We start from the raw sequence: 27,561 nt of genomic DNA, 5'->3' as shown, positions 1-27,561 counted from the left end.
ATACCAAATAAACCAACACAGGGCCATTCAGGGGGAATGGTGGACCCTGCCACGAGCTCTGATGTACGCAGCACAGTGTAGTGGTTAGCATCACTGGCTGGTTTGCTGCAGGTCACTAGTTCAAACTGGCCAACAAAAATTATTTGTTATTTAGTGTCTGTTGTTTCTGAAAGCTTCTAGAAATATCTCATGTTTGTAATGTCTGTATATTCTGAAATATGTCATGCTCATGTAAACAGAAGCATTCTGAAATATTCAGTGTGTGTATAAATAGCAGCACTCTCGAGCAAAGAGTTCAGTTCTATTCTGGATATATGTTGGCGTTTGTAGTTCAGTTCTAAGTGTTGTACACACACCAAAAAAAGTTCTGCATCACCTCGGTTCTGAGAGTTCCGGAACCCGTACACAAAATTGCAATAGAGATCAACATAAATATCATTTCTGCCCTTTCTATTGCTAATGAAAACCACACATTGCATGTTGTACCACCATACGGAGACCTTCAGAGGTAGTGGTCCAGATTCCTGTACACACCGGTACCTTCAATACCCAGTAGCTCACCCTCTTTCATTGATGCCTGTCTCCATTCGTCGTGGCATACTATCCACAAGTTCATCAAGGTACTGTTGGTCAAGATTGTCCCACTCAACGGCAATTCAGTGTAGATCCCTCAGAGTGGTTGGTGGGTCACATCACCCATAAACAGCCTTTTTGAATCTAGCCCAGGCATGTTTGATAGGGTTCATGCCTGAAGAACAAGCTTGCCATTCTAGTCAAACAATGTCATTATCCTGAAGGAAGTTATTCACGAGACATGCACAATGGGGGCGAAAATTGTCGTCCATGAAGACGAATGCCTTGCCAATATGCTGCTGATATGGTTGCTCTATCAGTCTGAGGAGGGTGTTCACGTATCGTACAGCCGTTACAGTGCCTTCCATGACCACCAGCGGCATACGTCGGCCCCACATAATGTCACCCCAAAACAGGCAGGGAACCTCCACCTTGCTGCACTTGCTGGATGGTGTGTCTAAGGAATTCAGCCTGACTAGGTTGCCTCCAAACACGTCTGATGATTGCCTGGTTGAAGGCATATTCAACACTCATCAGTGAAGAGAATGTGATGCCAATACTGAGCGGTCCATTTGGCATGTTGTTGGGCCCATCTGCACTGCACTGCTTGGTGTCGTGGTTGTAAAGATGTATGGACGTTGGAAGTGAAGTTGCAGACCATGCAGCCTATTGCACACAGTTGAGTCTTAACACGACGTCCTGTAGCTGCACAAAATGAATTACTCAATACGGTGGCGTTGCTGTCAGGGTTCCTCCAAGACATAATCTGTACGTAGCAGCCATCCACTGCAGTAGTAGCCCTTGGGCAAACTCAGCGAGGCATGTCCTCGATAGTTCCTGTCTCTTTGTATCTCCTCCATGTCCAAACAACATCGCTTTGGTATACTCTGAGACGCCTGGACACTTCCCTTGCTGAGGTCATGAGAACTTACTCCATCCGAGTTCGGTCTATACCACTGACAAAAATTGAAGACTAAAGAGAAAAGTTAAATCCAAGAAACTAGTATGTCGTATTATGAGCAGTGCTCCCTCAAAATTATATCAAGATGTTCTGGGCATTTTCAGACAATGCAAACAGCTGAGAAGAATAATGAAGTCAACCTAGGAATATAATTTTAGCTGCTTGAAATTATTCCAGTGTTTTCATATCAATGAATTTCATAATTTATTTACATAATATTCTGTGACCTGCAACCCTATACTCAATGACAACAAAATCTAGACATGTAAACCAAAACTCTCCATGCTATTGCAACTTTATTTATCACTCCATCTGAAACAAGATATTTATGAAACAGCTGTTCCACAGTAACATCAGAAAAGAGTACAACAGAAGTTACACTTAGAATTAACTCAGATACCACCTTGCAAGATATGTATTCTATTTATTCAAAAAAAGTAAGTTCATAAATGATTTCTTAGAGCTACATTCTGCACCACTTTATAAATAATCCAACTGATTTTGTCTACCAATCTGTCACTGTGACTAAACATGGGTTCCCAACATGTCATAGCAACTTTAATGGTAAAGGAAATCATTAAGAATCACATCTTGAAAACGGTATTTTAATCATGATTTGTTGGAACATATCCCCTTTTCACGAAGTACGGTGTTATCCCACATCCACACTAGCATATCTAAAGAAATTTGTGGCTGGAAACCATTTTCATTCCAATGTTGTTACAGCAGCCATAAATGGATATTTTTCAGGATTTCTGAAATTGAACTCCAGAATACGAACAAGTTCACTGGACAAATGTTAAACAGGGTTTTCTGACCTAAAGAACACTACATGCATTTTCACTCACCAAAATGAAGTTTTTCACTGCCAAATCAGTAACATTTTACCTTAGATATTTATGAATGTCAGTAAGAAAAGTATGGCCTCTGCCAAATAGTCTCATTGTTAGGTTGTAACCACAATATGCCATGCCTGGTCAACATTTTTAAGCATAACAAATCCAGATGGGAACATTTTAAGTGGCCAATCCAGCAACGAAAAATGTACAAAACACCAGAATTACACTTTAAAAGAACTGACATTTTTATTAAAATTTTTGATAGTGTATTAATGATATCTTTATAAAAGTTGGACCATAGTCCCTGATATCACAAAAGATTTGTCAAAGATACTTGACAGGCCCAAAAACTTATTGGAATTACTAAGACTAAAGGTCAGCAAACTCACCAGTGATAGTCGCTACTAAGCAACAAATACTATAACAACTCAATTCAACAAATACTGTAACACCACATCTAACTGCTTGCCTTGCCTTCCTAGTGAGCCTGGATAAATGATGATCAATATGGTTCCTAAAGGACTCAAATTTGATTATTAGTCCCTTTATCCTCATTATTAGGGAGTCAATAGCAGAATTTTCAAGTAATATAGAATAAAGCTGAGACAAGCTGTGACAATGTCCCAATACTGAGAACAGGTAATCCGAGAGATTTCCCAAAAGAAAATGCACAACACATACAGGTGAAGACAATGGGTTTGTGCATAAGTTCATAGTGTTTTTGTTTTTCATGTTGGTATTCTTTTTTTTTTTTTTTTTTTTTTTTTTTTTTTTTTTTTTTTTTTGGGTAGGGTTTAAGGGCGCTCAACTGCTGAGGTCATTAGCGCCCAGTCACTGGTGTTAGAGCACAAGGAACCTGCTAAAACTCAAGGGGATGGGGGCACATCAAAAGGACCTGACAAAGATGCAGATGAAATAAGTAAAAAGGTTAAATGTCTTTGGTCAAGCCAGTTAAAGTTATAAAACGCAGAAGACGAGCAGCTGCTCGAGCGTCATCAGCTAAAACATCCGGTAAGGTAGATGGCAGGGACAGGACAACACGAAATTGACTAAAACGGGGACACGACAATAAAACATGGCGCACCGTTAATGCCTGACCACAAGGGCACTGCGGGGCTGGGTCACCAGAGAGCAGGTAGCGGTGGCTAAACCGGCAATGCCCAATCCGCAACCTGGTCAGAAGGACCTCCTCGCGCCGAGATGGTCGGGAGGAAGTTGTCCAAGCAGTTGGGAGCGGTTTTACTGCCTGGAGCTTGTTTCCTTGGAGGGATGACCAAGCATCCCACCACAAGGACACAAGCCTCTTACATACATCCCCACAAACGTCAGATGACGGGACACAATGGGAGGCTGGCCGAGGCTGGAGGACTGCAGCCTTGGCTGCAGCATCCGCAGCCTCATTCCCAGGCACTCCTACATGTCCGGGGACCCACAGAAAGCTGACAGAGCCGCCATTATCAGCGAAAGAATGGAGGGACTGCTGTATTCGTTGAATCAAGGGATGGATCGGATAGGGAGCCCCAAGGCTCTGGAGAGCACTGAGTGAGTCAGTGCAGAGTACATACGATGAATGGCGGTGGCGGCGGGCATACTGAATGGCCTGATGGAGAGCAAAAAGCTCGACCGTAAAGCTGGAACATTGGTCAAGGAGCCGGTATTTAAAGGTGGCGGTCCCGACGACAAAGGCACAGCCGACACCATCGTCAGTTTTGGAGCCATCGGTGTAAATAAAGGTGTGACCAGCAAGTCGAGCACGAAGTTCGACAAACCGTGAGCAATACACTGCAGCCGGAGTACCCTCCTTCGGGAGTGAGCTGAGGTCGAGATAAATACGAACCGGAGCCTGGAGCCAAGGTGGTGTCGGGCTCTCACCCTCTCTGAAGGTGGTAGGGAGGGCAAAATCCAATTGTCGAAGCAGGCGACGGAAGCGGACGCCGGGGGGCAGCAGGGCAGACACATACAACCCGTACTGACGGTCGAGAGAATCTGCGAAGAAGGACTTGTAAGAGGGGTGTTCGGGCATAGACAACAGCCGGCAGGCATACCGACACAGCAGTATGTCGCGCCGGTAGGTCAATGGTAACTCGGCAGCTTCAGCGTAAAGACTCTCGACAGGACTAGTGTAGAAGGCTCCGGTCGCAAGACGTATCCCCCGATGGTGGATGGAGTTGAGCCGGCGTAAGAGGGATGGCCGAGCGGACGAGTAGACGAAGCTCCCATAATCCAGCTTCGATCGGACTATGGACCGATACAAGCGAAGCAGGACAGTGCGATCCGCTCCCCAAGATGAACCGCTAAGAACTCTGAGGACATTAAGGGAACGTGTACAACGGGCCGCCAAATAAGAGACATGTGGAGACCAACACAGTTTCCGGTCCAACGTGAGCCCTAGAAACTTAGTTGTGTCCACGAATGGGAGAACAACGGGACCGAGATGTAAGGATGGCGGAAGGAACGCTTTATATCGCCAAAAGTTGATACAAACCGTCTTCTCTTCAGAGAACCGGAAGCCATTTGCCACGCTCCATGAGTAGAGGCTGTCTAGACAACGCTGGAGGCAGCGCTCCAGGAGGCATGTTCTCTGGGCACTGCAGTAGATCGCGAAGTCATCGACAAAGAGAGAGCCTGAGACATTAGGTGGAATGCAATCCATAATCGGATTGATCGCGATGGCAAAAAGGGCTACGCTCAAGACGGAGCCCTGAGGCACTCCGTTCTCCTGGAGGAAGACGTCGGACAATACGGAACCCACACGTACCCTAAACTTTCGATCCGTTAAAAAGGAATCAATAAAAAGGGGCAGACGACCGCGTAGGCCCCACTTGTGCATAGTGCGGAGGATACCTCCTCTCCAACAGGTATCATAAGCCTTCTCCAAGTCGAAGAACACGGCTACCGTTTGGCGCCTTCGCAAAAAGTTGTTCATGATGAATGTCGACAAGGTCACAAGGTGGTCAACAGCGGAGCGGCGGCGACGAAAGCCGCATTGGACATTAGTAAGTAGTCGTCGAGATTCAAGAATCCAAACTAACCGAGCATTAACCATGCGCTCCATCACCTTACAGACACAGCTTGTAAGAGAAATGGGGCGGTAACTAGAAGGAAGGTGTCTATCCTTCCCAGGTTTGGGTATAGGAACAACAACGGCGTCACGCCAACGCATGGGGACCTGACCTTCGGTCCAGACGCGATTGTAGGTACGAAGAAGGAAGCTTTTGCCCGCCGGAGAAAGGTGTGCCAGCATCTGAACGTGAATGGCATCCGGCCCCGGAGCAGAGGACCGGGACAGTGCAAGCGCACGTTCGAGTTCCCGCATAGTAAAGGGGGCATTGTAAGTTTCCAGATTCAGCGAGTGGAAGGAAGGTCGCCGAGCCTCGTCTGCCTCTTTCCTGGGAAGGAAGGCAGGATGGTAATGGGCGGAGCTTGAAACCTCCGCGAAAAAGCGGCCAAAGGCGTTGGAGACAGCCACAGGATCAACAAGGACCTCATTACCTGAGGTCAGGCCAGGTACTGAGGAGTGGGCCTTAATGCCCGACAGCCGGCGCAGGCTACCCCAAACAACGGAAGAGGGAGTAAAACTGGTAAAGGAGCTCGTGAAAGAGGCCCAGCAAGCTTTTTTGCTGTCTTTGATGACTCTACGGCATTGCGCTCGGAGTCGTTTGTATTCAATACAATTCGCCAACGTAGGATGGCGGCGAAAGGTGCGTAAAGCACGTCGTCGAGCACGGATAGCGTCCCGACAAGCCTCGTTCCACCAGGGGACGGAAACGCGACGTGAAGAAGAAGTAGTACGAGGTATGGAACGTTCGGCAGCATGGATAATAACAGCCGTGAGGTATTCGACCTGACTGTCACAACTGGGAAAATCGTGGTCCGGAAAGGTCGCCAGGGAGGAGTAAAGTCCCCAGTCAGCTTTCAGTATGTTCCAGCGCGAAGGACGTGGGGATGGGGTGTGGTGCAGGAGACGAACGACACAGGGGAAGTGGTCGCTCGAATAGGTGTCAGAAAGGACATACCACTCGAACCGACGGGCTAGAGTGGTAGAACAGATCGAGAGGTCCAAGTGGGAGTAGGTATGAGTAGAGTCCGAGAGGAAAGTCGGGGCGCCGGTATTGAGGCAGACAAGATTGAGATGGTTGAAGACATCCGCCAAGAGTGAGCCTCTTTGACAGGATGCAGGAGAGCCCCAAAGGGGATGATGGGCATTGAAGTCGCCAAACAATAAGAACGGCGGGGGAAGCTGATCGATCAGGTGCATCATGTCAGCCCGACTAACAGCAGATGACGGTGGAGTGTAGACGGTACAAACTGAAAAAGTAAAAGCAGAAAGAGTAATGCGGATAGCTATTGCTTGGAGTGGGGTGGTCAATGGGATGGGATGGTAATAGACATCGTCCCGAACGAGCAACATGACCCCACCATGAGCTGGGACACCGTCCACAGGGGCGAGGTCATACCGCTCCGAGGTATAGTGGGAAAAGGCAATACGGTCAGTCGGGCGCAACTTGGTTTCCTGGAGACCAAGGACGAGCGGACAGTGCAGGCGGAGGAGCAGTTGTAATTCCTCCCGATTAGATCGAATACCTCTTATGTTCCAATGAAACAACGCCATTGCTAGTCAAAAAGTTGGGGGAACGAGACAGGGAAGAGCTGGTCACCTCGATGGCCGCGGAGGGCCAGGTTGCGAGGCAACAACGCTACAACTGACGGCAGGCGGATCCGGTTCCATCGACTCGTCGCCAGCTGTGGCCGCTGTCCCTGATTGTGTAGGAGGGGCCGCATCGTTTGCCGACAAAAGGCCGGCGGAACGCCTGGCAGCAGAGCGTCCCGGCGAAACTGAGGACGGCCGGGAGCAGCGACTCACGGATGAAGCGTCAGATGAAACGCGCCGGGGTGGAGAGGGGGATAGAGACTTCTTCTTGGAGGCCTTCTTGGAAGGCCGAGGAGGCACAGGGATGGTGGGCTGGACCCGAAGAAGGTCCTCACGCGCGGGGTCCGTTTTGGAACGCCGCACCTCGGAAGCTGGGGTCCGGAACGTTTCCCCAATGGACGCCTGAGAAGAGGATCGCTTCTCAGGTGGCGTGGGGGGAGGAGGAGGAGGAAGGGTGGCCCCTGGGGCAGGGGGGGGTGGGGGCCGCGGGGGAGGAGGAGTTGGAAGGGAGGGATTTGGGAGGCGGAGGCAGAGCCCCCTGATGGGCAGAGGAGGCGGAGGGGGGACAGGATAGAGGTGAGGATACAGCGGAAGGAGTGGACACAACTGAGGCAAACGAAGTGGCCAGTGACACGGGATGAAGGCGGTCATACTTCTTCCTGGCCTCAGAATAAGAGAGCCGATCCAAAGTTTTGATTTCTTGTATCTTTTTCTCCTTCTGATAGGCGGGGCAGTCTGGGGACCTAGGCGAGTGGACGCCAGGACAATTAGGGCACCGAGGTGGTGGGGTGCAAGTATGTTCCTCACGAAGAGGACGTCCACAGTCGCCACAAAGGGGCTCAGCCTCACACCGGGACGACATGTGCCCAAAGCGCAAACACCTAAAACAGCACATAGGAGGCGGGACGTAAGGTCGCACGTCGCACCGGTAGCACATCACCTTTACCTTCTCCGGGAGAACGTCCCCCTCGAAGGCGAGGATAAAGGCCCCGGTGTCGATGCGACGGTCTTTGGGGCCGCGCTGGACTCGCCGGACGAAATGCACGCCGCGGCGCTCCAGGTTGGCCCTGAGCTCCTCATCAGATTGTAGCAGGAGGTCACGATGAAAAATAACCCCCTGCGTCCTATTTAGTGCCAGATGTGGGACAATGGAGACTGGGATGTCCCCTAGGCGGTCGCACGCCTGGAGTGCCGCCGATTGTGTGGCAGAGGTGGTCTTGATAAGAACGGACCCTGATCGCATCTTGCTGAGAGCCTCGATTTCCCCGAAGACGTCCTCAATGTGCTGAACAAAGAACATGGGCTTGGAGGTGGCGAACGTCCCCCCATCTGTTCGAGAACAGACCAAATAGCGGGGGAAGTACTTCGCCCCAAGCCGGCGGGCCTGTCCCTCCTCCCATGGAGTGGCCAAGGGGGAAAGGGCAGGAGAACCAGAACTAGAAACGGTACCTTTTCTTTTGGAAGACTCGGCCGCAGAGCGACCTGATACGTGTTGACGTTTCATGTGCGAAACGTCCGCCCCGATACCACCCACTCCGACCAGGGGCTCTCCCCACGGGCGCCACCCAGCCGCAGCAAGGGCCACCTGGCAGGATGACCATTGCCGGGAGTCCTGATGCCCCAAGGAGACGGGCATCTACTCCTTGGCCAACGTGGGGAGGGTGCAGCTCAGGTATCGGCAGTACGATCCCTGTGTTGTCAGGGGGCTACAACCTAGAGGGTACATGACGACCCCACCACAACGGGCTGGCTACCGTGCTGGATTTCTGGTGCCATGGAAAGTCCATCATGATCGCTGGTGCAGATGGAGATGCACTATGGGCGTAACTTGGACAACCCATCAGGCGTTTAGGCCCAATTTGAGGAATAATGGGTATGGTGACAACGCCGGTGCAATGCTGAGTGCCAAGGTCTTAGTGCACTTAGGACCAGTGGTACACCATGTAAGGTGTCCTTCCCCAAAAGGCTCGTACTTCTGTAGAATTTTGAAAAATGAAGGTCAAACCCCAAGGGGGACCATCACATAGAAGGCCGAAACGGTTGAAACTCCTTTTAGTCGCCTCTTACGACAGGCAGGAATACCTCGGGCCTATTCTTACCCCGGACCCGCAGGGGGGATGTTGGTATTCTGGTTGCTATGGATTTATTTATCAACTGTCACTTTTTATTTGTAGTTCACTATTGCTATTTGAGTTTACATGCTGTCATTTGCAGGTTGTGAGTGGAGCTGTCGGCACTAGAAAATGGAGTGCAAAGTGGAGAAATCTGGACACTTCCAACAATATTCTTCTGTTTGAGTTCAATTGAGGGGTGTCAGCAGCGGAGGAAGCCAGAAATATTTGCACCCTGAATGGAGATAGTGCCACTGGACACAGCACGGCAAGAAAATGGTTTCCTCATTTTAAGGAGGATCAGTTTGACAACAGTGACTCTCCATGTTCAGGAAGACTTTCATGATTTGATGAAGGCCATTTAAACACAATAATCCACATCAGAGTACTCGAGAACTGGCAACTGTGATCATTACACGATCATGCAACATTTGCATGTAATGGGGGAGGTTCAAAAAGCTGTACGGATAACATATGCTCTAAGCCAAAACCATAATACATTACTTTTAATTTAATACATATATGTGGAGCATACAAACCAGAGCTCAAACGTCAGTTCACAGAGTGGTGACACGCCAGATCAACATGGCAGCACAAGTACCATCAATATCCTTCCCCTTGCGAAACAGATGGTTATCACATATGACGTCAAGGATGTCATTGTGTGCCACATATTAGAACAGTGAGCAGGGCTTCCTGGTGAGACAGGTACACTGTGGCATTCAGGAGAAATGTCCGGATCTTATGGGTAGTGCAATCATACTGCTTGGCAGCACAAAACCACATAAGGCAGTAAGTACAGTTGTAACTGCGACACTAAGGATGTGCCTTGTATCTCTGATCTCGTACAAAAGGTAAAGGAACCATTTCATGGTAAGCAGTTTGCAGCATGAGAGGACATTGCCAATGCCATGCAACAACAGGTGATCCAATTCAAACATGGTGCGCCAAATGGTGATGCAGATGGTATTCAATGCCTCCCCATTGTTGACACCACAGGGTGAACATTGCAAGGGCCTTTACGTCCAGTCTTGTCACGTCGTCCGTGTGTGCCCTGGGCTGCAATCACTTTGAACCATAAACCCATATTGTCCTGCACACTACCATACTAAATATAGAGGTAAGATGTTTGCATGATCTTCAGTGTCCACACATATAGTTCCCACCATACACTCATCTATATATGTCACATTTTCCGGAAATACGGAAGCGCCCGATCCCGCCCATCTGCTTTGACCCATGACGTCACAAATATGGCGGAAACGACCATAAACCACGATTCCAATATGGGGCATACAAAGTCGTTACATACACATTATGAGGACGAAAATACATCGAAAAACAAACACACATATGCTCCACAAAAAGCCTAATGACACTAACGGGACAAGTGCGGGAAATAGTGGTTTCTTGAGTGGGGACAAACTAAATATAAACAAATTTAGACACCCGCCCCTGTACAAAACCACGCAAAACGACGAAAAAAACCGACATCACAAAACTCCCCTTATACCATTAAACACAATATCATCTGGAATCTGACTCTTCCCTTGACCTATATAGCTCAACAGCAGCTCCCGATCCCATAAATTGGGATCGAACACTTCCCTTGACCTATATAGCTCAAAAACATCTCCCGACACCAATACCAACATTCACAGCCACACATTGGGATCGAACACTTCCCTTGACCTGTTATCCTTACAGCATCTTCACATACAGCCATCCCTGGTCCGAGACGCCGGAACTTTCAGTAAGCCTCATTTCTTCACGACATACTGAACACTTCGCGACTTCATCCAAAAATCTGAATAGTTGAAGAAATTTTATTACACACAACGCACTGTCCCCCATCATAGCTGACAACCGAAAACTGTTGACCCTGTCAGTCATATCCATACCTACCAAAGACATAAAAAAAACAATTTACCAAAATTCACACATGACGCCACACTCGCAAACTAAACCGAAAACATCACCTAACACCACCAGAGAGCACCACCGATCGCATCAAAACGACACCTACAAACACGTCACTCTCGCAAACTAAATTCCGCGCCGCCGAGACGTCACACACCACAACAGCCTTATGTCACGGGTCAAAGCCGACAGGTGGGATCGGATGGTTCTGTCGACCTCATTTACAACCTGGTTTGGTATCAACAAGAAAAAACTAAATGCAATGACTCTTGCTCCAAACCTCGTATTTTCTACGCCGAACTGTACAAGCCAATGGAGTGTATTGAGGAAGGATACTTCACATAATATACTTTATTTGGGTTTCTTTGGATTGCATTTGTATACGGCATATGAGAAGAATGACTGCTTAGATGCCTCTGACACTGGGATTAGTTTAAAATTATACTGCAATCATTATGCAGCAACAGGCAGAGGCTTCCTAAATTCTTCACCTTACTGTAATTCTTGTAATTCTGTAAGTAGGCTTTTATTACACGTGAAGTACATTTGTAGAACAGATCAGGGGATACTCCATAGGGGAAACTCCATTTGCGAAAGTACAGGAAAGTAGCTGCATGGAAAAAAGATTTCTTGTTGCAAATCTTCTAGTCAAATCATTGCTTTTCTCTTTGTTTTCCAGCAATTCATATGGAGATGAAAATTGGGACTGCAGAAAAATTGCCCAGGCTGCCAACCTGTCAGGAAAGTCTAGGGGTGCACATTTCATATCAGTGACAAAAAACACAGCACTATATGGTCATCAACTTTGCCCTAGACAAGGTCCATACAATGAATATCAGTAGTTCAAAAGCATCCTGTACGGCAAAATATACAATATGACTTACTCTTTTTCAGTTCACAACAAAATTATTAAGTTGCAAAATGAAACAGATGAAATGGCACTCAACCATAGTGTAATGAAACTTAACAGCGTAAACTGAAGACAAGACTATTTCCTAATAAGCACTTAAAACTCACTAGTAGAGGTGGTCTTCTATTGCTTTCCCATACAGAGCCATGCTACATACTACCACTGCAGGCTGTAAGACCATAAGTGAAAATGATTTCATGAGGCTAGTGTTCCCATTAAATTTTTATTTATTTATTTAGTTATTATAGACAAACAATGGCCAATGGACAATTAACCAGGATGATGGAATCATAAATACACCTTTTGCAAGCCTAAAAATAATTGCTTTCTCTACAATATAAGTATATTGTTGTAAACTATGGCACTAGGAATCTTCAACCAATAACATTTTGTAGCATCTATTCTTCTACTGCTAGCTATAGCTGCACTATTCCATATTTTCATTGGCATATAGTCCTAGTAGTACTATGGTCTACATACAAAGATAAATAACACAGTATCTCATTTACTGCATAGCATACTGTAACCCATGAGTAACTAAGGCTATATTGCAAAATAATGTCTTATTAAACCACATGAAAGGCTTTCATAGTGTTCTTATGACCAGAACAGCAAAACGCTAAATTTATTCATGCTGCTTTTCCGGTAAAAGTTAGGCATAGGACCCTTCTAGCATTTTTCCAAATTGCACAGACATAAACATTAGGGTGTACTACACTCAGATTAAAATTACTTTGCACTGTCATTTCAGTGAGTCAAATGGTAGGGGACAGTCTCCATGCAATCACAGATCTTCCTCGAGCACCACGTGCTCACTGTGTTGCCTGTTTTTAGGGTACATGCAGCACCTTGTGAAGCACAGCTGGATGCACAATGGCAACAATGCCCCTAGCCTCCGCCCCCCAGGTGCAATGTGTCAATTACCAAGTAATTTTGATAAAAGTATAACAGGCAAATTTGTTACCACAACCTTTATTGGCCTTTCATATTGTTAGCTTCACCAATTTCTAACCAAATTGTCTCCATACTACCCTACAGATCAATCTATGAATGGGGGGGGGGGGGGCTCCAATACCACACTTCAACCCCTTTTCATCACTGTATTGAACAATGCAGCCACATAACAGTGAAGTCCATTAATTCTGGATGCATCCAGTACAACAGAAAGTTATTAGATCCACAATGATACAAAGGAAATATGTTGTATGGAGCTGTGAGAAGATTTTGAAAGCTTCGATAGTATTTACTTCAACAATATATTTTACACAGGAATCACTTCAGTCCCTCTAAAGTAAAACAAAAATTATTTTGGCTGACTTACAGACATTATTTCCGAAAAAGTGAACGAATTGACTATTAGTTGTAACATATACTGCTTAATGAGCAGGCTTCAACATCTTCACCTCACTAAACTTTTTCCACCTCCAAATCAAGCAACACAAGCACTGTAGATAAAAAATGGGTGGGGAGAGAGACTATGGAAATACAGAACCTGCCCATATTCCCTACCTCGCCCCTACCCCAAACTGATTTGTCTCAGTTTAAAGTGGACTGCGAACAAAGACTTACATTGGCACTTTCACAAATACAAGTGATGACAAACGTGAAATAATCACTCAAAAGTTCACGCACGAAAGTTTATGGTTTAAATATTAACACGAACATGTAACGCTCCAGCTCTCAAATTCTGACAGCTGTCACAATCGTCCAAAAAGCACGAGTGCTACAAATTAGGCTATCTGGGAAAAGAAAAAACACCGACACACAAGACGTCCAAAATTATGTCCAAGAGGCCTACACCCACATAAATTTGTGTAGTACAATGAAGTAATTAGGAAAGCTGCTATATCTCTCTGCATAACTTACTTTTAAGAACTAAGTAGGAATGATGCAAGCAGACGTCAAGCTTACCACCAGAGTATAGGTTAATCCAAAAAACAAAACGCACCGCGCGTTCATATCAACACCAATAATGTATATTCATACGGACGCACGGCACTTATGAATCATTAACTTCGCCTACTTCAAACATATAAAACATAACACGTCTCACCTTTGGCTTTTTGAGTTGGGTATAACCTCTCAGCTTTCTGAAGAAACTTTTCGGCTTTATCAAGTCTGCCCTCCGCAAGAAACTTAACTGCATACTCGATACACCTTTCTGCTTCATCCTTATTCCCATCCATGGTTGAAACAGTTCAACAACAATAATAACAAAATACAGACTTTACAATTACTCCCCCATTACCAGCACAGGCGTCTAAGCTAGCGAAATGAGGGATGCTCAACTACCGGACCTACCGATAGATGGCTCTACCAGCTGATTACTATCGTCTGTATTGCCCGCCATATTTGAATTTGCCAAGAAGTTTCTCTCGGTCTGTACGGTGTATAAGGAATTAAGGATTATCGAAATGGTGATTTCTTGTTCCGCTTTCAATTGTGCGAAGCGATGGAGTAAGGAAAGTGACTTACCATTTCACAGGTGATAAGACTGCCGATACAATACGACAACAATACAAACTTAGTGCGTTTGCTAATTCGATGTTTTTGAACAGGTTTCCTCTAAAGCACCCAGAGCTGCTAAAGAAGTGGATTACTTCCGTGAAGCGGAAAGATTTTAAACCTAAGTCTTGCAGTTTTCTTTGCGGAAACCTTTTCCCACAAGATGATTACGTAGTGAGCCCTGGAACGTGGAAGAAACGTCTCAGATCCGAAGCAGTGCCATCAATTTTTGACTTTCCGACACATTTGATGCCACCAAATAAGCAGCCACGACGACATTTTAGGATTTTGAGTGACTACGATGCTTCTCCATTTGAGGTAGCTAATTAATTTCCTTGCTATGTGTGTGGTTTTGACTTTTGTGAATTTATTTCGTACGGACACAGATGGGCTACATAGGTCTACGCAATGTTGTAATACAGTTCCATATTTTTGTTTTTCGCGTTCTGTCCTGGAATCCGTGCTTGATTTGCCCTCTGCAGAAGCTACTGATTGCGTGGAGAATGTTGTCAATGAGAATTCTTCCGTGGAAAGCATGTCCCATTTATCCAATGCAGAAGCTACGAATTGTGTCGAAATCGTTAGTATAAGGATGTTTTCACATCCCCAAAGTTTTCTTATAATATTTTTTCATCAAGCCTTGAGTTATTTCAATCATATATAACGAAATTGTTTCTTTATTTCAGAGTGCAGTTGGTTCTCAAGTAATTGATTGTGGTATACAGCCGAAAGTAGAAATGGAAGACAAGCGACCGAAACTTGCAATTTTTTCTCAGACATTGTGCACGAATTAAAACGTAAACTGAAGTGTGTCCGTGAAAAACTTCGAAGAAGAGAGAAGAAAGTGTTTTCCATGGATGACATCATAAGTTCATTGAAGGAGAAGGGGCATCTTCCTGAATAGTTACATAACTTCCTCAATCATCAGAAAGGAACACAAGTGGAATTAGTGTGCAATTTAGTGGACAACTCTCTCTCGTCAAAGGGTAATAGATACACAACAAATGTGAAAATGTTTGCGATGACTGTGTACTTTTATTCACCAGCAGCATATGAATACCTGCAAAAATTAATGCCTCTGACCCATAAATCATTGATTCCCAAAAGGGGGGCAAGTGTCGACTGTGAAACTGGCTTCTTAAAAGATGTTTTTAAGTAGGCCTACATTGATTCGAACCCAATTGTAAGGGACCAGTTCAGCAATTCATGTCTAATTGTAGACAGTGTGGCACTTAGGAAGCAAGTAGTTTGGGACCAAGGAACTAAGCAATACACAGGTTTTTTAGAGTTTGGTGGGGAAGTGCCTCAGTCAAAAGAAGTAATAGAGGCATCTGAGGCTCTGGTTTTCATGCTTGTCTCTATTAAAGGCAAATTTATATGCCCGATTGCATATTTCTTTATCAACGGTGTACAGGCAAATAATCAGGCCACACTGATAAAATCCGCTTTAGAGAGGCTGCATAGTTCTGGCATTAGGGTTTGGTGTGTTACATGTGATGGCTGCAAGGTAAATATAAAAACTTTACGTACACTTGGCTGTACTTTAAAATTTTCCAAGGGTGATTTTAAGAGCTACAATGTTTATTGTATCTTGGGCATGTCATATGATTAAGTTTGCCAGAAATGCTCAAGCAGAAGTATCTGCTATTGAGTCTCCAACTGGCATTATTAGATGGCATTTCGTTGAGCAATTGAACAAGGTACATCATCTCCAACTGGCACTATTAGATGGCCTTTCGTTGAGCAATTGAACAAGGTACAACAAGAAGAAGGTATGACATTTGCCAACAAACTATCAGGACAACATATAAGTTATGTAAATAGAAAAATGAATGTTTCATTAGCTCCACAGACTGAGTTCTAGTGTGACAGATAGTATAGAGTGTTTGAGGAGGGTTGGTGATCCAAATATTAAAGGAAGTGAAGCAACAGTAGAATTTTTGTATAATATTGATAGGATTATTGATATTCTGAACTCCAGAAATCCATTAGGTAAAGGGTATAAGAGCCCCCTGAGACTTGACAACAAATCTTATTGGCTTGGTATTTAAAAAAAAAAAAAAATTAAATTAAAAAAAAAAATGGTTCAAATGGCTCTGAGCACTATGGAACTTAACAATTATGGTCAACAGTCCCCTAGAACTTAGAACTACTTAAACTTAACTAACCTAAGGACATCACACAATACCCAGTCAACACGGTATTTTCAGACACACTGAAAATTATATCAAAAGCTTAAAAATCATTGGTGTTCCATTGCTGCTCCATGCAAGAAATATTTTTGCTTTTGGGATAATTTTCAATGTGCAATCAGTAAGGCACATAGCTCTGACAAGTATGCTTCGTGTTGAATCTCCTTTGAAGTATTTGCTAACATATAAACTGTCACAAGACCACATAGAGCTTTTTTTCCCCTGCATTCGGTCCAGATGTGGTTGGAACAACAATCCAAAAGCATACCAGCTCAAATGTGCCATGAGAAAGTTGCTCTTGGGTAACAGTGTCACTGCAATGAATGGGAATTGCTCAAATTTTAATGTGTGTTGTTTGCCACCTGTTTATGATTTTCATGCAAGAAAGCATATAGTAGAAAGTGATGAAAGTGCTGCAGAAAATGAAGTAGAGGAGTGGTGTGCACTTCTTGATGATAAGATTAAGTTCTCATTTCACAAGTAAAACATACTCAATTATATTGCAGGGTATGTGTCATTGCGCCTTTCAAGGCAGATCACATGTAAAGACTGTCTTCACATACTGAAGCCACCAGTAGTTAAATCTGCATTAGAACGTGATTCTCTCTATGCTTTTCCCAATATGGCCAATAAAAATGCATTTGTAAATTTTGTTAAACGGGGAAAACTGGTTAAAACAAGTGACTGCATGTACTCTGTTGTAGAATACTCAGAAACTCTTTCAGATGATTGTGACTGCTGGGGATATGTGACAAACATATACAGGCCAAGATTTTGCATTGTGTTAAAAATAAATTTGTAGATTACCCATTTCCTGCTCTTCATGATTACCGTTATGAAATTAGGATTGAGGACTTACATCAGACTCAACTTATTTGTAAGATTGCATCCCTATACTCCTGCATACGCTTAAAAACATGTGGAAAAAAAGCCTGCTGAGAAAATTTTAAACAACAAATCAAGTATAAGGCAGAAGTTAAATAAACTCATATTGTTTAATCATGTATAGTGCTCAAATTGGAAAAATTATGTTATGGGACATTCCATGCAGATGGGTGCGACATTTTGACAGATTTTTTAAAACTATTTTGTCCATAGATTTGTTGTTGTGTAATGATGAACTTCAAAAGATGAATCACATTGAAGTAAAATTAAGTCTTTACATCCTGTGTAGATATTGTAACAAAATTATAATTGTTTATTATACAAGCTTATTTTAAGATGTTTGGTGTTACAAAATATGCACTTGCATTAAAAACGGGTGATTTTTGTGAAATTAATGAAAAAAATGTGCTGAGACTTATTTGACAGATGGCTTTCAGTGTGAGAAAATATGTCCCTCAATAACTATGTTAACTTGAATTTTTCACTTTAAGAAAACAGTTTAATCACAGGATGGGTGTGATCTAATGAAGTATGCAGTGGCCCTATGTTTCAAACAGTAATGTTTGTGGATACTCTGCAACGTAAGAGCAATAAAATTGTTACTCTGTTAATTCTTGTTTTAATACTTCCTATAATGAACACAATGTTCCAGTTGATCATAAGCATTCTTATTACTTTATAACCATTCTAGAATAAGGGGACCTGAGTCAGGCAAAACCTAATTTTCTGAATTTTGTCCTTATTTTGTTAGGATGTCTTTCTATTATATTTTCCTGTGGAAAGGAGTTTGGGGGGGGGGGGGGGAAGAGAATGCAAATAATCATATAGAATTATCTTTCTAGCATTACAAAGTACAGAATACAGTGATTACAGGTACACGTGGAAATCTAGGAAATTTCAGTATTCATGTTACATGCCTAATTTTCATCAACATTTACCTTAATTATACGGTTACACTTTTTGCTGATTTGAACTGTGTACTACATGTTAAAAAGATTTTGTTTGGTCATAGTAATAAAAGCATTTCATTTTGTTAGTTCTTATGTCCCATACGGAACTGAAATTATCGAGTTATGATGACAAAGGAAGGAAATAACATTAAGGAATCTTACTTCACAGAAATTATGTAACAATGGTTACACTTTTTGCTTGTTAACTTTAACATAAACCATTTAGTTTTCCATTAAGAGTGAAAGCAGTTGCACGAGTCACATAAAGAACAAAGTTTCCCACAGGGAAATAAAGTATTTTACGTTTGAATTATTGCAGACCCAAAGTATTGTGATCTTCATATTTCTAATTAAAAAAGTTTGTAACTCAAATTCACATACATTTTGGAATCTGTACATACATGTGTGTAGCAAGGTACTTTTCATGTGCCATGTGGAACCTTTAATTTTCTGGCTTAAATATAATTTATTTCATGAATTACCTTTAATACCAGCACTGTCTGAATACATTATTTACCATTTAGAAGAAGAAATGTTAGTGTACAGAATAACAAACCTCATGAAAAATGCGAGAGATTGTTCTGTACAGAACTTGGAATGGCTCGTAATCAATAGCAGGTAAAAAAGAAGGCTTCTATTAAACGTTCAAAGAAACCAGTCAGTACCTCTTAATTCGCCATAGAGGTGATACAGTAATAAAACAATTTACTTTTTTCAGAATTTCTGCTAAGTATTAAAAGTGTGAAGACGTATTCAATTAGTATTTGCTTTACCAATAACCTGTAGTACAAGCACACGTATAAGCAGATAATTATGGGAGTCAAGAGTTATGTTAAAATTAAAGATACTGACTATTATTACTTGCTCACAAAGCATTGTAGTTGCTGTACAATTTATGCTGTATGTGGTGTACCCAATGTGATTCCTGGAGTACATAATATTCTGTTATCCTGTGGGAGTGCACTGGTACCACACCTACTGAAAGTACGTTTTGTTGTGGAATAGTTGTATCAGGTGTCTGTACCACAAAACAGATCTCCACTGTGACACCCTCATGTTCTTGGTATGCTATTAGCTATTATTACAGGAATACTCTTCACATGGAGGAGGAAGCATAGTGAGATTTTCTTTTTCATCATTTCCAACATTGTACACAACTTTCTTGCACTTTTATGTTATCACATTTTTCCCTTGATAATCGAAAAGAGAGAGAGGGAAAAAAAAATTTAAGCAAGCTTTCATAACTGAGAACTCTACTTGCGTCATTTGTTATTTTCAAAATGTTACTCTCTTTCCCAATACTGTCCTATTTCTTCAAACCAATTTTGAATTTCTCAGATTATTACATATTATTTACTGTACATTGACCACTAATACTTCTGTTGTTACCAGATAGTTTGTAATGTGGCACTACCTTTGTGCCACTGGTATTGGCTAGTGTACTTTTGCTGATAAGAAAATCGACTGGACTAGATTGTCCTGTCAGTATAGGACAAACTCAGACAATATGGAACTTTTTACAATAAATTTGCAATATAATGTCACCCTTGTCTCACACAGATTGTAGCAGCCATTGGGGTGCCTGTCTGGCCAGCTTCTGCAGCTTTCACTTTCAGGTTTGTTTTTTGCTTGGGCCGTATACTGACAACCACTCATTCCAGTGATTGACACCATGTCAAAGACTGGAACCAAGATTCACAGAAATAGAATTCTGTGGTTGCAAGTCAAAGTGTAATTAATTTTGCTCACTGACATGTTTTGAATTCAATTTTAAATTTGTTTGGGTGTCAGACTGGAAAATTACAGTTTTAAGACACGCCAACCTTAAAATTAACAGCTGTGATCGAGGTTATTTTCAACAACTTCCTTCACTCCCTACATCATCATGGATCAGTCCAATACAAGTCATGCATTTAAGAGGAGCCTTAATGTTGGGCTTTGAGTTTATCTCATTCAAATGTATTACTTGTCTCGTATCAAAGACTGAAGCACTGTTAAATACTGGTGCTTCTACCATATCACTCAGTTTAAATACACCGTGTCATGTACAGGCGTTAATAAAATCATGGCATTTAGATTAGATTAGATTAGATTAATACTAGTTCCATGGATCATGAATACGATATTTCGTAATGATGTGGAACGAGTCGAATTTTCCAATACATGACATAATTAGGTTAATTTAACAACATACTTAAGTTAATATAACAACTTTATTTTTTTGTGTTTTTTTGTTTTCCTTTATTTTTTATTTTTATTTTTTTTAATATTTTTGTTTTTTTTTCTTTTTTTTCTTAATTTATATCTAAAAATTCCTCTATGGAGTAGAAGGAGTTGTCATTCAGAAATTCTTTTAATGTCTTCTTAAATACTTGTTGGTTATCTGTCAGACTTTTGATACTATTTGGTAAGTGACCAAAGACTTTAGTGCCAGTATAATTCACCCCTTTCTGTGCCAAAGTAGATTTAATCTTGAATAGTGAAGATCGTCCTTTCTCCTAGTATTGTAGTTATGCACACTGCTATTACTTTTGAATTGGGTTTGGTTGTTAATAACAAATTTCATAAGAGAGTATATATACTGAGAAGCTACTGTGAATATCCCTAGATCCTTAAATAAATGTCTGCAGGATGATCTTGGGTGGACTCCAGCTATTATTCTGATTACACGCTTTTGTGCAATAAATACTTTATTCCTCAGTGATGAATTACCCCAAAATATGATGCCATATGAAAGCAATGAGTGAAAATAGGCGTAGTAAGCTAATTTACTAAGATGTTTATCACCAAAATTTGCAATGACCCTTATTGCATAAGTAGCTGAACTCAAACGTTTCAGCAGATCATCAATGTGTTTCTTCCAATTTAATCTCTCATCAATGGACATACCTAAAAATTTGGAATATTCTACCTTAGCTATATGCTTCTGATTAAGGTCTATATTTATTAATGGCATCATACCATTCACTGTACGGAACTGTATGTACTGTGTCTTATCAAAATTCAGTGAGAGTCCGTTTACAAGGAACCACTTAGTAATTTTCTGAAAGACAGTATTGACAATTTCATAAGTTAATTCTTGTTTCTCAGGTGTGATTACTATACTTGTATCATCAGCGAAGAGAACTAACTTTGCCTCTTCATGAATATAGAATGGCAAGTCATTAATATATAATAAGAACAACAAAGGACCCAAGACTGACCCTTGTGGAACCCCATTCTTGATAGTTCCCCAGTTTGAGGAATGTGCTGATCTTTGCATGTTACGAGAACTACTTATTTCAACTTTCTGCACTCTTCCAGTTAGGTACGAATTAAACCATTTGTGCACTGTCCCACTCATGCCACAATACTTGAGCTTGTCTAGCAGAATTTCATGATTTACACAATCAAAAGCCTTTGAGAGATCACAAAAAATCCCAATGGGTGGTGTTCGGTTATTCAGATCATTCAAAATTTGACTGGTGAAAGCATATATGGCATTTTCTGTTGAAAAACCTTTCTGGAAACCAAACTGACATTTTGTTAGTACTTCATTTTTACAGATATGTGAAGCTACTCTTGAATACATTACTTTCTCAAAAATTTTGGATAAAGCTGTTAGAAGGGAGATTGGACGGTAATTGTTGACATCAGATCTATCCCCCTTTTTATGCAAAGGTATAACAATAGCATATTTCAGTCTATCAGGGAAAATGCCCTGTTCCAGAGAGCTATTACACAGGTGGCTGAGAATCTTACTTATCTGTTGAGAACAAGCTTTTAGTATTTTGCTGGAAATGCCATCAATTCCATGTGAGTTTTTGCTTTTAAGCAAGTTTATTATTTTCCTAATTTCAGAGGGAGAAGTGGGTGAGATTTCAATTGTATCAAATTGCATAGGTATGGCCTCTTCCATTAACAGCCTAGCATCTTCTAATGAACACCTGGATCCTACTATATCCACAACATTTAGAAAATGATTATTAAAAATATTTTCAACTTCTGACTTTTTGTTCGTAAAGTTTTCATTCAATTTGATGGTAATACTGTCTTCCTCTGCTCTTGGTTGACCTGTTTCTCTTTTAATAATATTCCAAATTGTTTTAATTTTATTATCAGAGTTGCTGATTTCAGACATGATACACATACTCCTGGATTTTTTAATAACTTTTCTTAATATAACACAGTAGTTTTTATAATTTTTGATAGTTTCTGGGTCACTACTCTTTCTTGCTGTCAGATACATTTCCCTTTTCCGGTTACAAGATATTTTTATACCCTTAGTAAGCCATGGTTTGTTACAGGGTTTCTTACGAGTATATTTAACTATTTTCTTGGGGAAGCAGTTTTCAAATGCATTTACAAAAATGTCATGAAATAAATTATATTTTAAATTGGCATCAGGTTCACGGTACACCTCATCCCAGTCTAACTGCTGTAGGCTTTCCCTGAAATTTGCAATTGTTAAATTGTTGACTGAACGTACTACTTTGGAGGACTGTTTAGTATTGCTGAATGGAGCTATGTCATATATTGTAACTAGCTGTGCACCATGATCAGAAAGACCATTCTCAACAGGCTGAGCATTTATCTGGTTAAACTTATCTTGGTCTATAAAGAAGTTATCTATCAGTGAGCTGCTATCCTTTACCACCCGAGTAGGAAAATCAATAACGGGTGTCAAATTGAAAGAACCGAGTAATACTTCAAGGTCATTTTTCCTATTACCCTCTTTCAGAGAATCTACATTGAAGTCCCCACAAATAATAATTTGCTTCCCCCTGTCTGACAGACAGCACAACAAGGAGTCCAAATTTTTCAGAAATAGATGAAAATTTCCTGATGGGGACCTATATACAGTTACAATTATAAATGTGCCTTTATTTAATTTAAGCTCACAGGCACATGCTTCTATATGTTTCTCTACACAAAACTTTTTTGTTTCTATACTTTTTGCACAATGATAACTTTTGACATATATGGCAACTCCTCCTTTCTCCATATTTTCTCTCATTACATATGCAGAGAGCTTATAACCACTTACATTTACCTTATCCATATCAGTAACAATGTGATGCTCAGACAGGCATAGTATATCTATTTCATTCTCAGCTTCTAAATCTTCCAAACAAACCAGAAGCTCATCTACTTTATTCTTTAAACTCCCAATATTTTGATGAAATATACTTACATTATTTTTAATTATACTTTTATGAGTACCTTTCCTTATTCTAACATTTGCAGTACTCTCCTGTCTGAGTTTCTCATTGTGCTTAGGCCTAGTTCAAAGGGAGAGCCAAATTCGTAAGTGCATGTTGCAATTACAGTGTCAGCATGGCAATGCATCACTTCAGATAAAGAAAAATAACATTTTTTTCTGTTTATACGTAAGTAATACTTTAATAGTTCAGTTGTAATTTCTGTTGTCAGTAAAGATACCCCTCAGCAAACGATGTCAACTTTTTTTCAAGAGACGTCTTCACTGTTGTCCACACTTGATTTTCCGAATTATACCAGTAGTTAAAAGTTTCGGCAAGTAAGGTAATTTGTTGACCTCCATTGAATCTTAAATAGTGTTTTAAAATGGGCAAATAAGTAAAGCACTCATAAAATGGTAAACAATTTATAGGTCCGCTTGTCAAACTTTCAAAACACACTCGAATTTAGAAATTTCATAGCAGAACTGTCACTGTTTTTTCTCGCTAGATTAGAAACACTTCATTATGTTGATGTGTAGATATCTAGAACATCCAATATAAAATACTTATGAGGGCGCAGAACGAAAAACATTTTCATCCGTGTTTTGACACTTCGTTTGTTTGCCAAATTCAGATATGGCGGACACTCAATTATACAACGTCTTGCCGGCACGCGCTAGAGCCATCTATCGGTAGGTCCGGTAGTTGAGCATCCCTCATTTCGCTAGCTTTAGACGCCTGTATTACCAGCACACTCAGAGGTGTTTAAGTTCTAGGAAAACATATAATATCGTTGATTCTAATACTTTTCGATGTCATCGAAAATTCCACGACACAAGTTTCAGATAATGTTCTGTCACTATCTCTTAACTACAAAACTTGAATCCATAGCAAAGCTATTTTATTACTATCAGACACGTAAAAAAACACAGGAGTCGAAGGATCATGACGCATAAAATTTCAAGTTCTCAACTGCTTTCAAATAAATGAATGAGTTTTAAGGAAATCAAATAGTTAACACGCTATCCTACGAATTAATAGTTATGTCCGTCAAATCATGCTAGACGAAGCTACCTGGTCATGGAATGAGTCACTACACTTCAAATTTTACAGAAAGCTTATTAGAAATTTTATAAACAAAAGAATTAATAAATCACGATTAAATAATGGTGATAAAGTATACCAATAAATAAAACATCAGAGAAAAATTCTGAATTACTGCGAGGAGCTCCTGTACAAAACAGAGGATAGAGGGGGAGATTAGTGTTTAACTATCCGTCGACAGTGAGGTCATTAGAGACAGAGCACATCCTCGGATTAGGGAAGATAGGCACGGAAATCGGACGTGTCCCGGAATTTGCCTCAAGCTGTTAAGGGATACGGTATCATGGAACACCTAAAGCAGGATGACCAGACGCGGGTTTGAACCGTCGTCCTGCCGAATGGGATTCCAGAGTGCTAACCACTGTGCTACTTCGCTCGGTGTACAGAACAGGAGGAGTGTACCACAAAGCAACATGTCATCCTGACTTTGCATATTTGGGACTTACCACTCAGTTTTTCCAGCTCTGCTGAAAGATTACTGAAAATAAAATCTGCTGAAGAGCACACACATTTCTGAAAAATGCTCAAGACTGATTCCCACTATACGACAACAAAATGTAATGGAAGGTCAGGCGACATCACGGTCAAATGATGGAGTCTTCCCATAAATGGAAAGTCAACATTAAATCAGTTCGCCTGGTTCATTATTGCTCAGCAGAAGTGAAATACCATCCATGACACAAACGATTGGAGTAAAGTATCAGAATTAAGTAAACATCGTAATGGATGTTCTTGAGCGGTGAACTCCTGAGCACAGAAACAAAATATCAAAACATCATCATTTATTACCTAGCATATATATATATATATATATATATATATATATATATATATATATATATATATATATATACATCAAACATATTTATAAATGAATGCATAGAATCTGTTTAGCTTATCCATTTTGTTTGTTTTCCCTAAGCAGCAAATAACGTAAGAGACAAACGTATTTTTCTCCTTTAATACAGCCCACTTTACCTTTTAAAAAGAGTAATTTAAGGACGTTGCCTAATCCATTTATGTTCTTGTTTATACACAGTGTAGACATCTGCTCTGTTCATTAAGTATTATAAAATCTAAATCATTTTTCACTTACAGATATCTGGCATCTCTTGTGAAAGAACACTCACAGTGTAAAAATTGTTGAAGTCGTCTACACCTACACCCATACTGTGCAAACCATATTAAAGTGCATTGTAGAGGATAAACCCATTTTACCAGTTATTAGGGATTTTCCCTTTCCATGGAATATGGGAAAATGGGAAGAATGAGTCTGAAGGCCTCTGTGCACACTGTGCTTGATCTAATCTTGTCCTCACAATCCCTGTAAGAGCTATCAGTAAGGGCTTGTAGTATATTTGTGGAGTCCATAATTAAAACTGGCTCTTGTAATTTTGTAAGTAGGCTGTCTCAGAATAGTTTACATCTATCATCAGGACTGTGATTTGTCAGTTCTTTTAGCCTCTCCATGACACTCTCTGAAGGATCAAACAAACCTTTGACCATTCATGCTGTCCTTTTCTGTACACATTCAATGTCCCCCATTAGTCGTATGCATCATGCACACTTGAAAAATATTCTAGAATGGGTCATATGAGTGATTAGTACGTAATCTTCTTTGTAGGGATAGCATTTCCCTAGTATTGTAATAACAAACTGAAGTCTCTCACCTACGACTGTACCTATGTTATCATTCTCTTTTATATCCCCAGAAAGGATTACATCCAGGTATTTTTATGAGTTGACCAATTCCAAAGTGATTCATTGATGTTACAGACATAGGATACTACGTTCTTTCGTCCTGTGAAGCTCACAATGTTCCATTTCTAAACATTTGAAGCAAGTTGCTAATCTTTGCATCACTTTGAAATCTTATCAGAATCTGAATGAATATTTATTAGAGATAGCTGCATTATTTGCGAAAAGTTTGAAGTTACAATTACTATTGACTGCAGAGTCATTAATATACAACATGAACAGCAAAAGTCCCAACACACTTTTCTGGAGCATTCCTGAAGTTACTTCTAGATGTTGATTACCCTTTACCCGGTATAACATACTGTGAGCTCCCCAGTAAGGCATGTTCAATCCAGTCGCAGATTGCGCGTGATACCCTGTAGCAGAGTCATTGAGGATTCGCAATGTGTCGTGAAATCAAAGCGAAATAATTAAATAAATCTCAGGAAGGCGCAAATTACGACATCTACTATTATAAACAGAATGAGTGTGGAGAAAATCGTTTAAATTCCGATGTTAGCAGATGACGACAGCATCCCCCCCTCAGCCCCCCCCCCCTAAAAAAGGCACCGTCGTCAGATTCAAACTTTTCTTCATGAGAAACCTGAAACTTGATGTCCTGTTCCATTCCATTGACTCTGTGTTGCCCCCATTTGAAATGCATGCTGGAATGTTTTAAAATTCCAGCCACTTCATTGAGTCAAGTGTGAGTCTGTCTTACAGAGAGGATAACCAAATGCGTACCGTCAGCCTGTATATTGTTCACTGAATGATTATTGAAGTGTGTTCTGAATGAGTCAGTTCAAAAATAGCTCTGAGCACTATGGGACTCAACTTCTGAGGTCATTAGTCGCGTAGAACTTAGAACTAGTTAAACCTAACTAACCTAAGGACATCACACACATCCATGCCAGAGGCAGGATTCGAACCTGTGACCATAACGGTCTCGCGGTTCCAGACTGCAGCGCCTAGAACCGCACGGCCACTTAGGCCGGCAATGAGTCACTATAATCAACTATAAATTTCGGAAATGAATAGCCTTT

At 41.4% G+C, this 27,561-nt stretch overlaps 1 protein-coding gene across 1 annotated transcript in view; it reads right to left on the bottom strand.

Annotated features, from left to right (window-relative positions):
• LOC124609321 (dnaJ homolog subfamily B member 12) overlaps positions 1 to 24,534 on the bottom strand; it is a 144,706-nt gene extending 120,172 nt beyond the window's left edge. Inside the window, exons 1-2 of the mRNA XM_047140063.1 lie at positions 24,425 to 24,534; positions 14,019 to 14,213 (exon numbers count right to left, since the gene is read on the bottom strand). Coding sequence (XP_046996019.1) covers positions 14,019 to 14,151 — 133 coding nt within the window. The 5' untranslated portion in view covers positions 14,152 to 14,213; positions 24,425 to 24,534. The remainder of the gene's footprint in view (positions 1 to 14,018; positions 14,214 to 24,424) is intronic.
• Positions 24,535 to 27,561: the final 3,027 nt, after the last annotated feature.

The sequence above is a fragment of the Schistocerca americana genome, chromosome 1, assembly GCF_021461395.2.
Source record: "Schistocerca americana isolate TAMUIC-IGC-003095 chromosome 1, iqSchAmer2.1, whole genome shotgun sequence".
In the NCBI taxonomy this organism is placed as follows: domain Eukaryota; kingdom Metazoa; phylum Arthropoda; class Insecta; order Orthoptera; family Acrididae; genus Schistocerca; species Schistocerca americana.
This window is presented reverse-complemented; position numbering and strand designations above follow the sequence as displayed.